General features: G+C 39.0%; 1 protein-coding gene across 4 annotated transcripts in view; it reads right to left on the minus strand.

The window, feature by feature from the left end:
* Nucleotides 1-12,688: 12,688 nt before the first annotated feature.
* BTBD8 (BTB domain containing 8) overlaps nucleotides 12,689-16,207 on the minus strand; it is a 143,438-nt gene continuing 139,919 nt past the window's right edge. The window contains exon 18 of one of the 4 annotated variants that reach the window (XM_049879793.1): nucleotides 12,689-12,968. In XM_049879793.1, the coding sequence (XP_049735750.1) occupies nucleotides 12,895-12,968 (74 nt within the window). In that variant the 3' untranslated portion in view covers nucleotides 12,689-12,894. The remainder of the gene's footprint in view (nucleotides 12,969-16,207) is intronic. The other 3 variants (XR_007516708.1, XM_049879792.1, XR_007516709.1) reach the window with 3 other exon arrangements.

Raw genomic sequence — 16,207 nt, forward strand, 5'->3', positions numbered from 1 at the left:
TTCCAAGGGGTGCCTGGTGGATTTGAACTGCTGACCTCTTGGTTAGCAGGCATAGCATATTATAGGCTTCCTGAAATAAAATCTATGAAAAAAAAGAGAGTTAAAGTAAAATATCATTCCTTTTTTCAAATGAAGACTATTTACTTATATAGCAAATAGTTGACTTTTAGGTAGCAGATTTAAAAGTCAGGAAAGCTTCATAAAATTTGAGTCAAATCTCTAAAAAGGAAAGCAGTTTATTACTTAGACCAATGGAGGAAGACAAATGTGAGAAGAGCAAGGACAAAGAATAAGAGGCAAAGGCATCCAGACCTAAAGGTACGACGCCCGTGTGGTGAGTATGCAAAGTGTACAGGAGTCAGTTAATTTGGACATGCGGTTAGGAATAACTGCTGGCAGATTGTCAGAACCCAAGTATGCCATGCTAATGAATGTGAATCATACACAAACCCTCTGCTGTCAAGTTGATTCTGACTCACAGTGACCCAGAGTAGAACTGCCCCACATACGGTTTCCAAGGAGCAGCTGGTAGATTCGAACTTCTGACCTTTTGGTTAACAGTCGTAGCACTTAACCACTGTGCCACCAGAGCACCAAAGATAAAATTAGGAAGTATTTAATTGAGAAAAAACAGTTAAGTTCAAGAGTTGATTCTTCAAAATAACCAAGAAGCTAACACTAGATTTTCCAAAGTATGTTTCATGGAATATTAGTCACGTGAGATAGTAAAAGATGTTCCTTATTCGAATAAGATTGGGAAACACTGAATACTATTGTTTCCTTTGGGGGATTTATAATGCATTTGAGTATATTAAAGGCTCTGAAGAGCAGTGTAGCAAAGAAAATTTATCTTTGTTTATGCCAGCATTCCAAATCAATACATTACTCCTTTCTGCATATATGTTATTAATACTTTGTAAAGCTAGTATTCTGTCAAACAAATCTACTCATAAGAAATATAAAAACAGAAATGAGAAAGGTCATTTAATAACTGATACAGAGATTATTAGAAAATTTTAAAAGTGCCAACGTGAAATATTTGACCACAGAAGTGGCGATTTCATAAAGTATATTAAGTCTGACAACCTTTATGAAATGGATAAGGAGCCCTGGTGGTGCAGTGTTTAGGCACTCAGCTGCTAACCGAAAAGTCAGCAGTTCCAACCCACCAGCTACTCCACTGGAAAAGATGTAACAGTCTGCTTCTGTGAAGGTTACAACCTTGGAAACCCAATGGGATAATCCTACTCTGTCCTATAGGGTCCCTATGAATCAGAATCAACTCAATGGCAACAGGCTTTTATGAAATGGATAAATTATTTTAAAATATAATTTAATAAAATAGACTCACAACAAAGCACAAAATCTCATAGAGCAAACACCATAGTAGCAACTATTTTTCTACATTTTTAAAAGATTACCAGGGTCAGGCAATTAAACAGGACAATTCCTTTGCAGTTTAAAGTATAAATAATTTCCATACTAAATAAACTGTACATAGGAATAGGAGGAATGAAAAAGAAAACCTCCCTACTCTCAATAAAAATAGCACAAAAAGAGAAAGGCACAGACCATACTTTATTAAATAATGCAAAAATACTAGCAAACCAAATTGTAAGAGAATATGAAAGAAAAATCTAAAATGATGAACTAATTTAATGAAGAAATGCAATGATTAGTCATTTAGGTTCTTCTCAACAGATTTTTAAAAGTACATTTGAAAAGCAGTACACTCATTCTGATTAAGTGAAAAAACTTGATAAATCAAGTTTCTTGTTGTTAGTTGTTGTTAGGTGCCCTTGAGTCGGTTCCAACTCACAGTGACCCTAAGTACAACAAAATGAAACACTACACCGTCCTACGCCATGCTCACAGTCGTTGTTGTTTGGACCCATCGTTGCAGCCACTATGTCAATCCATCTTGTTGAGGGTCTTCCTCTCTTTTGCTGACCCTCTACTATACACCAAGCATGATGTCCTTTTTCAGGGACTAGTCCTACCTGATAACATGAAATTAAGCTTAGATGAATGTTGTTGTTGTTCTTAGGTGCCATCCAGTCGGTTCCAACACATAGCGACCCTGTGTACAACAGAATGAAATGCTGCCCATCCTACGCTATCCGCACAATCCTTATGCTTGAGCCCATAGTTGCAGCCACTGTGTTAATCTATCTCGTTGAGAGTCTTCCTCTTTTTCACTGACCTTCTGCTCTACTAAGCATGATGTCCCTCTCCAGGGAATGATCCCTCCTGATAACATGTCCAAAGTATGTGAGACAAAGTCTCGCCACCTTGCTTCTAAGGAGCACTCTGGATGTACTCCTCCCAAGACAGATTTGTTTGTTCTTTTGGCAGTCGATGGTACATTCACTATTCTTCGCCATCGCCATTTTTAACTATATAATAAAAGCAACTGTCTTACTTCCACAAGATAGAATGAAAAAAATTAATGAATGAAAATTCGCAGATTATGCACAATTATCAAAGTTAAAAGCAAAAAGAACTGAAAAAACTGTAATCAATATTGCAACATAAATGTATATTACCTTTAATATTTTTAAAGAATAAAAACTAATGCCAGCAGAAAAACAGAAAGACACAGATAAGAAAAGGAATACAAGCATGAAAAAACGTTTAATCTCCCTAAGTAAGCAAATCAAACCAGCAAATACTTCGATAAAATGATAATACTTGGAATTGTCAAGTGTGAGAAGTGGACCCTCCTAAATACTAGTGATGGGAGTTTAAATAATAACTTTCTGAAAGGTAATACAAATCGAAAGTCTTAAAATTTACATGCCTCTTTCTTTGACCGAACTATCCTATTTCTAAGAATTTTTCTAAAGTAACAGAGATGCACAATAAGATTTATGTGTAGGAATGTTAAAAGGAGCAACATTTAAAAATAAATATGAGGCAGGGCCAAGATGGTGGAGTAGTCAAGACACTTTTGGTGACCCCTCTTACAACAAAGACTTAAAAACAAAAGTGAAATGATTATATATGACAACCTCGCAGCCCTGAACATCAAAGGCAAAGTTAAGAAATCAAACGAAGTGGCAGGGAGAGGGAGAAATGATTCAGAAGCAGTGAGGAGTTGCTGGACCTGACTTGGCAGGAATCGGAGCCCCTCAGAAACGATCCCCTAGCAAGACCACGGTGGGGCTGGCAGCATTTGGGACACAAGTTCCTCAGGGAGAGACAGCAACCTGCATAGTCTACTCACGCCTCCAGAATCTGAAAACAGCACTCTCAGCAAAAGCTAAGTAAAAAAAAAAGTACTTGTATCTAATTTACCACACCCCCAGCCCCCAAGCCGTTTTCAGTGGCTGTGCATCTCCCTAGGCCTGAGATAGGTCCTGCTGCATGCCCTAAGACATTCTCCTGGCCTTGGAGAAGGAATAAATTAACAATTGGGGTAAAAGATAATCTGCCAACTCCCCTAAGCCGGGAACTCAGGGCAGAAGTGGCTCCTCTCCAGGCACAAACCGTCCGGAGCCTCTGAATACCCTTCACCCCTGCATGGACCTGTGTGGGTCATTTCAGGAGATTAGGCCATGGCTGGGAGATTCCAACAGCGTATGTGCTGGAGGTCTGACTTCAACTCTTTCGGCTGTGCGGTGGAAAGGTGGGGGGTTTTTGATATTTGACATGTCAAACAGGATATATTAAACAGGGTCCTCACCTACCCACATCAGAGGCCTGAGGACTGGTGGCCCCAACCACATCACCAAGCCACCCACAACAGGGGTCCAGGGATAAGTGGTGCCTCCCAGTCCTTACAACCAAAAGCACTGGGTGCCCATGGTCCGGCTGCAGAGCCCACCCACCTGTGCACTCTAGGGAACAGGGACATGCTTTCCTCACAGACACTCAGGGGATGGTTGTCAGACCCGTCTTGCTCAGAGCATGATCCCCTGCTGCAACCAGATACCTGTGCCTACCCCTGCCCCTCTAAGACTGTAGGACAGAGCCTGCACCACACACTTAGTGACCGACTTCCTGGACACCTGAGCTGAATCCATACAAGAAAAATGAATGGACTCCTAGGCTCATATACCTAGTAACAGCTCTAGCCATCTGCTGACAGGACGTTAGACCTTCAAAGGCACAAATAATCAAGCTAGCTCACTTGAGTAGCCTATTTGAGCATATCAAAACAAGACAAAGCAAGAAGCTAGGATACAGTAAGCAAACATAAAACTAATACAATAACATAGATGGATCGCTGACAACAGTCAATATCAAATCACATAAAGAAGTAGACCATGATCGCTTTAACAAGATGTCTTCCTGGAATTACCAGAGGTAGGATACAAAAGATTAATATACAGAATTGTTCAAGAGATCAGGGAGGAGACCAGGCAAAATGCAGAACAAGACAAGGAGCACAAAGATAAAACAGTAGAGGAAATTAAGAAAGTTACTCAAGAACATAATGAAAAATTTAACAGACTGCAAGAACCCACAGAGAGATAGCAATCAGAAACTCAGAAGATTAACAATAAAATTTCAGAATTAGACAACTTTAATAAAAAGTCAGAGGAGCAGAATTAGGAAATGGAAGTTAAGAGATTAGTGAGTTTGAACAAAAACACTTGGCACCAACATATTCAAAGAAAAATCAGATAATAGAATTTAAAAAAATGAAGAAACTCTAAGAAATTCTCAACAAGGTGGACTGACACAGTAGCTCCAACAGTGAGCTCAAGCATAACAAAGACTGTAAATATGGCACAGGACCAGCCAGTGTTTCGTTCTGTTGTGTACAGGGTCACTATGAGTTGGAACCAACTCTACGGCACCTAACAACAACAAGAATCATGTGGGACTCTATCAAGAGAAATAACCTACAAGTGACTAGAGTACCAGAACACAGAGGGAGAACAGAAAAAAACAGAGAAAACTGTTGAAGATTTGTTGGCAGAAAACTTCCCTGATACCATGAAAAATGAGAAGATATCTATCCAAGAAGCTCATCAAACCCCACATAAGGTACGTCCCAATAGAAAGTCACCAAGACATATTACAATCAAACGTGCCAAAACCAAAGATAAAGAGAGAATTTTAAGAGGGGCTAGGAATAAACGAAAAGTCACCTACAAAGCAGAGTCAATAAGAATAAGCTTGGACTACTTGGCAGAAACCATGCAGGTAAGAAGGCAATGGGATGACATATATAAAGCACTGAAGGAAAAAAACTACCAGTCAAGAATCATATCCAGCAAAACTGTCTCTCAAATACGATGGTGAAATTAGGACATTTCTAGATAAAAAGAAGTTTAGGGTATTAGCAAAAACCAAACCAAAACTACGAGAAATACTAAAGGGAGCTCTCTGGTTAGAAAATCAATAATATCAGATATCAACCCAAGACTAAGACACAGGACAGAGCAATCAGATATCAACCCAGATAGGGAAATGAAAACATAAATCAAGAAAAAAAACTCTCAAAACAGGGAAACAGTGATGTCATTATGTAAAACATTAAATCAATAAAGAGGGACTAAAAAATGTATTCATAGATCTTTCATATGGAGAGATGTCAAGGCGATATAAAGAATAGAAAAACAATTGACTTAACAAGACCAAAAGCTGGTTCTCTGAAAAAATTAACAAAATTGGTAAACCACTGGACAAACTGACAAAAGAAAACAGGAGAGGAAGCAAATAATCTGAATAAGAAATGAGACAGGTGATATTACAACGGACCCAACTGAAATTAAAAGAATCATGTCAGATTACTACAAAAAATTGTACTCTAACAAATTTGAAAACCTAGAAGAAATGAACCAATTTCTAGAAACATACTACCTACCTCAACTAACACAAACAGAGGTAGAACAATTAAATAAACCCATTACAAAAGAAGAGATTGAAAAGGTAATTTAAAAACTTCCAACAAAAAAAAGCCCTGACCCTGACAACCTCACTGGAGAATTCTACCAAAATTTCAGAGAAAAATTAACACCACTACTATTAAAGGTACTTCAGGGCATAGAAAAGAATGGAATACACCCAAACTCATTCTATGAAGTCAGTATATCCCTGATACCAAAACCAGGTAAAGACACCACGAAAAAAAGAAAATTACAGACCTATATTCCTCATGAACTTAGACGCAAAAATTCTCAACAAAATTCTAGCCAATAGAATTCAACAACATACCAAAAAAAATAATTCACCATGACCAAGTGGGATTCATGCCAGGTATGCAGGGATGGTTCAACATTAGAAAAACAATTAATGTAACCCATCATATAAATAAAAAAGACAAGAACCACATGATCTTATCAATTGATGCAGAAAAGGCATTGGGCAAAGTTTAACACCCATTCATGATAAAAACTCTCAGCAAAATAGGAATAGAAAGAAAATTCCTCAACATAATAAAAGGTATTTATACAAAATCAACAGCCAACATCATCCTAAATGGAGAGAGTCTGAAAGTATTCCCCTTGAGAACAGAAACCAGACAAGGATGCCCTTTATCATCACTCTTATTCAACACTGTGCTGGAGGTCCTGGCCAGAGCAATTAGGCTAGATAAAGAAATAAAGGGGATCCAGATTGGTAAGGAAGAAGTAAAAGTATCTCTGTTTGCAGATGACATGATCTTATACTCAGAAAACCCTAAAATACCCTCAAGAAAACTACTGAAACTAACAGAAGAGTTCAGCAGAGAATCAGGATACAAGATAAACATACAAAAATCAGTTGGCTTCTTCTACACCAACAAAGAGAATGTCAAAGAGGAAATCACCAAACCAATGTCATTTATAATAGCCCCCAAGAAAATAAAATACTTAGGAATAAATCTAACCAGAGACGTAAAACACCTATACAAAAAAGCTACAAGACACTACTGCAAGAAGCCAAAAAAGACCTACATAGACAGAAAAACGTACTTTGCTCATGGATAGAAAGACTCAACATTGTAAAAATGTCTATTCTAACAAAAATTTCGATCCAAATTCCAATGACATTTTTCAATGAGATAGCGAAACAAATCACCAACTTCATATGGAAGGGAAAGAGGCCTCGGATAAGTACAGCATTACTGAAAAAGAAGAAAGTGGGACACCTCACACTACCTGATTTTAGAACCTATTATACCACCACAGTCGTCAAAACAGCCTGGTACCGGTACAACAACAGATACATAGGGCAATGGAACAGAATTGAGAATCCAGACATAAATCCATCCACATATGAGCAGCTGATATTTGAAAAAGGCCCAAAGTGAGTTAAATGGGGGAAAAGACAGCCTCTTTAACCAACAGTGCAGGCATAACTGCATACCTATCTGCAAAAAAATGAAACAAGACCCATACCTCATACCACGCACAAAAACTAACTCAAAATGGATTAAAGGCCTAAATATAAAATCTAAAACGATAAAGATCATGAAAGAAAAATAGAGGGCATAAACAGCATATAAAACATTACTACTAACAATGCACAAACGCCAGGAGAGAAACTACGTAGCTGGGAGCTCCCAAAAATCAAACACCTATGCTCATCCAAAAGACTTCACCAAAAGAGTCAAAAGATCACCTGCAGGCTGGGAAAAAGTTTTTAGCTATGACAAATCCGATCAACGTCTGATCTCTAAAATCTACTTGATACTGCAAACACTCAACAACAAAAAGACAAATAATCCAATTAAAAAGAAGGCAAAGGACATGAACAGGCACTTCACCAAAGACGACATTCAGGTGACTAACAGATACGTGAGGAAATCCTCACGATCATTAACCATTAGAGAAATGCAGATCAAAACCACACTACAATGAGATACCATCTCACCCCAACAAGGCAGGCATTAATCCAAAAAACACAGGATAATAAATGCTGGAGAGGTGTGGAGAGACTGGTACACTTATATGCTGCTGGTAGGAATGTAAAATGGCACAACCACTTTGGAAATCGATGTGGCACTTCCTTAAAAAGCTAGAAATAAAAGTACCATATGATCCAGCAATTCCACTCCTTGGAACATATCCTAGAGAAATAAAGAGTCTTCACACAAACACATACGCGCATACCCATGTTCACTGCAGCACTGTTTACAACAGCAAAAAGATGGAAGCAACCAAGGCGCCCATCAACAGAGGAATGGATAAATAAACTATGGTATACTCACACAGTGGAATACTACCCAATGGTAAAGAACAACGATGAATCTGTGAAACATCTCATAACATGGAGGAATCTAGAAGGCATTATGCTGAACGAAATTAGTTAACTGCAAAAAGACAAATATTGTATGAGACCACTATTATAAGAACTCAAGAAATAGTTTAAACACAGAAGAAAATATTATTTGATGTTTACAAAGTGGGGGAGGGAGGAAGGGAGAAGGGTATTCACTAATAGACAAGAACTATTTTAGGTAAAGGGAAAGGCAACACACAATACAGGAAAGTTCAGCACAACCAGACTAAACCAAAAGCAAAGAATTTCCTGAACACAACTGTACGCTTCGAAGGCCAGAGTAGCAGGGGTGGGGCTTTGGGTCCACGGTTTCAGGAGACATCTAGGTCAACTGGCATAAAAAAATATATTAAGAAAACATTCTGCATCCCACTTTGTTGATTGGCATCTGGGTCTTAAACACTAGCAAGCAGCCATCTAAGATGCATCAATTGATCTCAACCCACCTGGAGCAAAGGAGAATGAAGAACACCAAAGACGCAAGGTAATTATGAGCCCAAGAAAATGAAAGGGCCACGTAAATCAGAGACTACATCATCCTGGGACCAGAAGAACTAGATGGTGCCTGGCTACAACCGATGACTGCCCTGACAGGGAACACGACAGAGAATCCCAGATAGAGCAGGAGAACAGTGGAATGCAGACCTCAAATTCTCATAAAAAGACCAGACATAATGGTTGGACTGAGACCAGAAGGACCCCAGAGGTCATGGTCCCCAGACTTCCTGTTAGCTCAAGACTGGAACCATTCCCAAAGCCAACTCTTCAGACAGGGACTGGGCTGGACTATAAGACAGAAAATGCTACTGGTGAGGAGTGAGCTTCTTGGCTCAAGCAGACACATAAGACTATGTGGGCAGCTCCTGACTGGAGTCAAGATAAGAACGCAGAGAGGAACAGGAGCTGTCTGAATAGACACGGGGAATAAAGGGTGGAGAGGAGGAGTATGCAGTCTCATTAGGGGGAGAACAACTAGGAGTACCTAGCAAGGTGTATATAAATTTTTGTATGAGAGACTGGCTTGATTTGTAAACTTTCACTTAAAGCACAACTAAAAAATAAACTTAAAAATTTAAAAAAAAGATTACAGCCTTGGAAACCCTATGGGGCAGTTCTACTCTGTCCTATAGGGTCGCTAAGAGTCAGAATTGACTTGACAGCAATGAGTTTGGTTTTTCTGTATTTTGTATAGTGGACTGCATTCAAGATGAGATGATAAGACAGGATCCCTCCTGTAAAGGAGCTCACAAAATATAATAAAGAAGCCAGGATCACAGTAAAATAAGGCCGAAGTTGAGAGATCATTATGATCAACAGACTCTAAATGATGTAGTAGTTTAATGGATATTAGATAATTCCTAGGTGGGATGATCAATGAAACGCAGAAATTTAAATTAACCTAAAACACTAGGTAGGATTTGGAGAGATTAAGATGGGAAATACAGAGCAGTAACATCACTGAGAGGCAGTGAATGTATATATAAAAATATGGAGGGAGGAAAGCAAGGAGGTGTTTAGGGCATAATGGGTAAATTAATTTGGAAAAGTAGACTGAATATCATCATGGAATTCAAGAGTAATATAAGCTTTATTCCTCTGTCAGTTTGTTGTACTGTGGTGACTTGCATGTTGCTATGATGCTGAAAGCTATGCCACTGGTATTTCAAATAATAGCAGGGTCACCCATAGTGGACAGGTTTCAGCAGAGCTTCCAAATTAAGACACTAGGAAGAAGGATCTGGCAATCTACTTCTAATAAAAAAACATTGCCAGTGAAAACCTTATGAATAGTAGCAGAACACTGCTTCATATAGTGCTGGAAGATGAGCTCCTCAGGTTTGGAAACACTCAAAAACAACTGGGGAAGGGCTGCCTCCTCAAAATAAGAGCTGACCTTAATGACGTGGATGGAGTAAAGTTTTCAAGACCATTGATGCCTTTGAATTATAGGTTGGCAAAGAATATTGATTATACCATGGACTGCCAGAACGAACAAATCTGTCATGGAAAAAGTACAACCAGAATGCTTCTTAGAAGCCAGGACGGCGAGACTTCATCTCACATACTTTGGATATAGTATCAGGAAGGATCAGTCCCTGGAGAAGGACATCATGCTTGGCAAAGTACGGTGTCAGCGAAAAAGAGGAAGACCCTCAATGAGATGGATTGACACAGTGGCTGCAACAATGGGCTCAAACATAGCAATGATCATGAGGATGGCGCAGGACCAGGCAGTGTCTCCTTCTGTTGTACACAGGGTTGGTATGAGTTGGAACCAACCCAAGGGCACCAAATAACAACAACAACAAATGAGCTTTACTAGACAATAAGTAACAATAGTAATAATCCTTGATATTTACTAACAAATTACTATGTGCTTTGCTAAAATAAACAGGAAATAATGCAATAAAAATGATGCTACCCCTTCTTTCTTTGGAAAGCACACAAAAGTCAAAGGAGAATGAGAAACAAAGCAAACTGCACATTTGATGAAACTAGGAGACATGTGTGACTCTAACCAGAATACATGGAAATGCTGCCAAAAGCAATGGAAGTCAAAACAGACTTCCACTACTTTGGGGAACATTTTTGGAAGCTATATCTGACAATTTTAACTCTGCTGGGGAAATAATATTTTGTCTGTGCCTGATGCTTTGAATCATTAAAGTCAGGTGTTAGATAAGATCGATCTTTTGTATGAAGCTCAGAAATAAACACTGAATCCATTTAACTGTGGAAGAAAAATTAAAATAAATGTGGGGGTTACAGTTAAAGAAAAAAATTATGCATGTTATAAAAATCTGATATAATTAATAAAAGCTAGAAACACTTAATATAATTAATAATTGATTACAGTGCAATGGATTGCTTTTATTTGGCCTTTTTTGCCATGGTCTTGTAACTACCACCCAATAACCTTATGCAAATGAGGTATCTGTGGCCTACCAAGTGGACTGGTCAGTTTTGCCATTTCGCTAGGCTTAAAAAGAACCATCCCAGAGGCAGAAAGAGAGGATCTCACCACCACCAAGGAAGAAGAGCCAGGAGTGGAGTGCGTTTTTTGGACTCAGGATCCCCGCACTGAAAAAGCTCCTAGAACCAGGAGAGAGAAAGAAAGAGATGCAGCTCTGAAGATGGTAAGAAAAGTGGCAAAGAAACAGCAGCAACAGAACCAGGAGACTGGCAGAGGACAGCCTGGCCCACGGGGTGAGAAAACTGAGTGCCTTCGGGCAGTAGGCTTGCTGGAGGAGTACGGTGTCTCCATATACTTGGTGGCGCTAGGTTTGCTGACCCACATAGCTACAGCTGAGCATCTTTGGGCTGAAGCTTACTGGTAGAGTGGGGTGCCTTGGGGCAGTTATTGGCAGAGCTAAAAAAGCTTTGTAATACTTACCCAAGAAGGGCAGAGGCCAAGGAGTCAAAAGAGCTTTGTAACACCTTCCTGAGCAGAGCAGATGCCGAGGGGCCAGAGAGAGACAGTTGAAAAGAGGGTGTCCTGATGGAAAAACTGTATCCTAAGTGTTCCTGAACCTGAACGTCATCTGTTACTTCCCTGATAAAGCACATAATCCTGAGTATTGTGAGTTCTGTGTGAACAATGCAACAAATTATCAAACTCAACACAGAAGTAGAGAGTGCCGTAGAAGGGATGGTTGGTGTCAGAATTGGTAAAGATGGCAGAGAGGGGAAGCATGTCTCACCTCTACGTCATAGGAACCAGCCTCGGGCTGTTGATCTTAATTCTCCCTCCCCCTTGTGAAGTTAAGAGGAGGTCAGATGCCTGAGCCACATCATTTTTACACCGATATAATTAAGAAAAGTTGTGAGGGGAAAGGAAAATTGGTAATGTTCTTTTTCTTGACCTGATTGGCTACGTAAGTAATTCTCTTTATAATAAATCTATTAAATGGTCATTGTTGCTTTATGTACTTTTCTGTATCTGTCACAATGTGACAAAAGTAAAACACCACAACAAAAACAAAAATTCTCAATGGATGAGTTTAACAAGACTAAAGAGAGGATTACTGACATGGAAGATGAAACCAATGAAAACCAATGAAATTTAATTGCAAACCAGACAAGAACATAGGAAACGTGGACGAGAAGTCAAAATGCATGGCGACTATAATGAAGAGGTCTAACACCTATTTAACAGGAGTTCAGAGGGGAAGGAGAGAGAGAATAGAAGAGGGGCAATATTAAAAGAAATCATGACTGAGAACCTTCCAAAACTGATATTGAGTCACAAAGTCAAGAAGCCGCAAAGGATTAAAACAAAAACAAAAAAAACACGCCTTAAATCTACAGAATGCCAAAATCAGAAAAGCAGCCAAAGAGGAAAGACTTCAGGAAGTGACAATTAAATTGACTGCTGTCTTATCAACTGCAGCAATGGAAGCCAGAATCCAGTGGAATGAGATCTTGAATGTGCTGAGTGAAATAGCTGTAAATCTAATGAAAAATATTTTTGCATTTGGAGCAACTGAAGCCCTCGTACTTTGCTGATGCAAATATAAAATGTTACAATTATTTGGGAAAACAGTCTGGCAGTTTCTTATAAAGTTAAACATACACTCACCATATAAGTCAGCAATTCCATTCCTAGGTGTTTAAAAATCAATGGCCCACGTCCCTTTACCTTAAGAGATGAGCTAATGATAACAGTGGTTGTCCATTTTATTTTTTCTTTTCCACCACTTTTAGCCATTTATCCGTCTTTGGAAAAACTGAGCTTCTAATGGTGCCAGAATCTGAGAAAATTAAGAGCAAAAAGAACAGACAGAAATGTTTATTTGATGAATGAGTTAATTAAAAGCAGAAATAAAACTAGGTTAATAGAGACATTTCAAAGAATTTTTGAAAGTAAAAATTTGGCACTAAAAAAGTATCTTGCTCATCTAAAGCACAATAAAAAGTTTTTTTAAAGTATCTTGTTATATATAATGTATGATCCCCTTTACATAAATTCTAGAAAATACAAACTAATCTGTAATGACAGAAACAGAACAACAGTTATGGAGAAGGGGCAACAGTGACAGGAGAGGTGAGTATAAAGGAGAGGAGGAAACTTTTAGGGGTGAGGGATACGTTACTGTACTGATCGTGGTGATGGTTTCACAAGTGCGTATATATGTATGTCAAAACATCCCCATACACTTTAAAAATGTAATTTGTGGCACATTAATTATACCTCAATGTAGCTATTAAAATATATATATATATACACACAGACTCATATACATGTTAGCCTGAACCTCACAAAGGTTTTAAATAGCTTCAAAAAATCTTTATTATGAGTGTATAGATTGAATTCTTTTCTCCAAAAATGTGTTGGGATCCTAACCCCTATACCATTGGCTGTGATCTATTCTAATGTATAAGCATTTTCCATAATAGAATCTAATGTAATGTAATCAAATAGTTGAGGTAATACCAGTGTAGGGTGGATCCTAAACCTAATTACTTCTGAGTTATATGAAAAGCAGCACAGACACAAAACAAGTAACCACACACTAAGGAAAACAGATGATATGTAAAGATGTCTACAAGCCCACAGACCTTGGTTTCGATAAGTCCATGAAACCTAGGGCTGCCCAGGGATACCGACAAGGAAGGAACTGACTGGCTGAAACCTTGATTTGGACTTTTAGCCTCCTAACTGTAAGAAAATACACTGCTGTTCTTCAAAGCCACTCACCTGTGACATTTCTGTTATACAGCAGCAGTAGCTAAGACAATGAGTGTGTCATTTTTAAATCAGGAAATTCTGTTGTATCAGAAAAGCAACACAGGTGTTCAACACCCAAGATACTTAAAATATTTCCAATGCTGGGGTTCTGAAATCTGCAGCAATCCTGGCTTCTCCACTACCACCAGCTGCTTACCCTTGCTTCTATGGAAACCAAAATTAGTACCAGGCAGATGAAGTCAAGCAAAGAGAGCAGAACCAATGCTTTTTATGCCAAGCAAAAAATAGCCTTTTGAAACATCTTAATGTTCACTAAAAATGGTCCCAGAAGTAACCACATTCCAATTATTTTTGAAAAGGAAAAACACCTCAACTAAAATAACCTGCACCACTTAAAAGAGTAGAAAAATGCCATGTTTTCTCTTAACATTTTCTTTCAGCAGTAAGATCTTTTAAACAGTGTGAAACAGAAGAGTTCTGATTATCTAAACCAGGGGTCTCCAAGATTTTTGTAAAAAGCTGTTTTTTATTTTCTCAAAGCACTGAAATCACCATGGTTAGCATATTTTGATAATAAGTTCCCATGTCCATGAAGGATAAGACAGGGTAACACTCAGGTGGTTTTTTTTTTTTTTTAACTGTATTTTAGGTAAAATTTTACACAGCAAATTAGATTTGCATTCAACAATTCATACACAAATGAACTGGTTACAATCCTGAAATGTGTCAGCAGTCTCACCATTACCCACTTGTCCCGTTTCCATCCATCCAGTTTCTCTGTCCCTCCTTGCCTTCTCATCTTTGCTTTTGGTAAATGTTGGCCGTTTGGTCTTGTATTGTTGATTGCTCTAAGAAGCACATTCCTCATGGGTATTACTGTTTATTTTACAGACCAATCTATTATTTGGTTAAAAGACGATCTCTAGGAGTACCTTCAGTTCCAGGTTAAAAGGGTATCTTAGGACAATAGTTTCGGGGGTTCCTCTAGTCTCTATCAGTCCACTAAGTCTGGTATTTTTTATAAATTAAAGTTTTGTTCTACATTTTTCTCCCATTCTAACAGGGGCCTTCTACTGTGTCCTAATCAGAATGATTGGTGATGGTAGCTGGGCACTATCTAGTTCTTCTGGTGTCAGGCAAGAAGAGACTGTGGTTGGCACGGGCCATTAGTCCTGTGGACTAATTTCTTTCAAGTCTTTGGTTTTCTTCACTCTCCTTTGCTCCAGACGGGAAGAGACCGATAGTGTATCTTAGATGGCTGCTCGCAAGCTTTCAAGATCCTAAACATTACTCACCAAACTAGAATGTTGTCTTAGTCATCTAGTGCTGCCATAACAGCAGTATCACAAGTGGGTGGCTTTAACAAAGAGAAATTTATTTTCTCACTGTCTAGTAGGTTACAAGTCCAAATTCAGGGTGTCGGCTCCAGGGGAAGGCTTTCTGTCTTTGTCAACTCTGGAGGAAGGTCCTTGTCCTCAATCTTTCTGTGGTCGAGAAGCTTCTCAGGCACAGGGACCCCACGTCCAAAGGACGCACTTTGCTCCTGGTGCTGGTTTCTTGGTGGTAAGAGGTCCCCAACTCTCTGCTTGCTCCTCTTTTATCTCTTGAGAGATAAAAGGTGGTGCAGGCCACACTCCAGGGAAACTCCCTTTATCTTGGATCTCAGAGTTGACCCGAGTAAGGGTGGTGTTACAATCCCACCCTAATCCTCTTAACATAAAATTAAAATCACAAAATGGATGACAGCCACACATGGCCTAATGGAGTTGATACCCATTTTGGGGGGAACACAATTCAATGCATTATATTCCACCCTTTGCCCCCCCCAAAATTCACATCCTTGTAACATGCAAAACATATTCACCCTGTCATATCATAGCAAAAGTCTTAACTCCAAGTCCAAAATCTAAAAATTTCTCTTCATCTGTGAAGTCTAGAATACAGATTATCTGCTTCCAATGGTACAATGGCAGAATTGGCACAAGCTAGACATTTCCATTACAAATGGGAGAAACTAGAGGAAAAGAAAGGACAACAGGCACCAAGCAAGTCAGCAGAACACATTACATTAGCCTTCAAAGCTTTGAAAATAATCCTCTGTTTTCTGAGACAACTTACACAATGGCCCTGCCCTCCAGCCTCTAGGTATTAGCCACACTCTCTGGATTCTGAGCAGAGGCCCCTTGGCCCTGGGCTTCAGCTCTGCCTTCCAGGCCCACTGGGACAGCAACTCTACTCCCTTGGCTTTAGACACACAATTCTCCTAGTCCATCTGAGTGCCAACTCTACCCTTAGAAACAC

Source organism: Elephas maximus, chromosome 3 (genome assembly GCF_024166365.1).
Source record: "Elephas maximus indicus isolate mEleMax1 chromosome 3, mEleMax1 primary haplotype, whole genome shotgun sequence".
Taxonomy (NCBI): Eukaryota; Metazoa; Chordata; class Mammalia; order Proboscidea; family Elephantidae; genus Elephas; species Elephas maximus.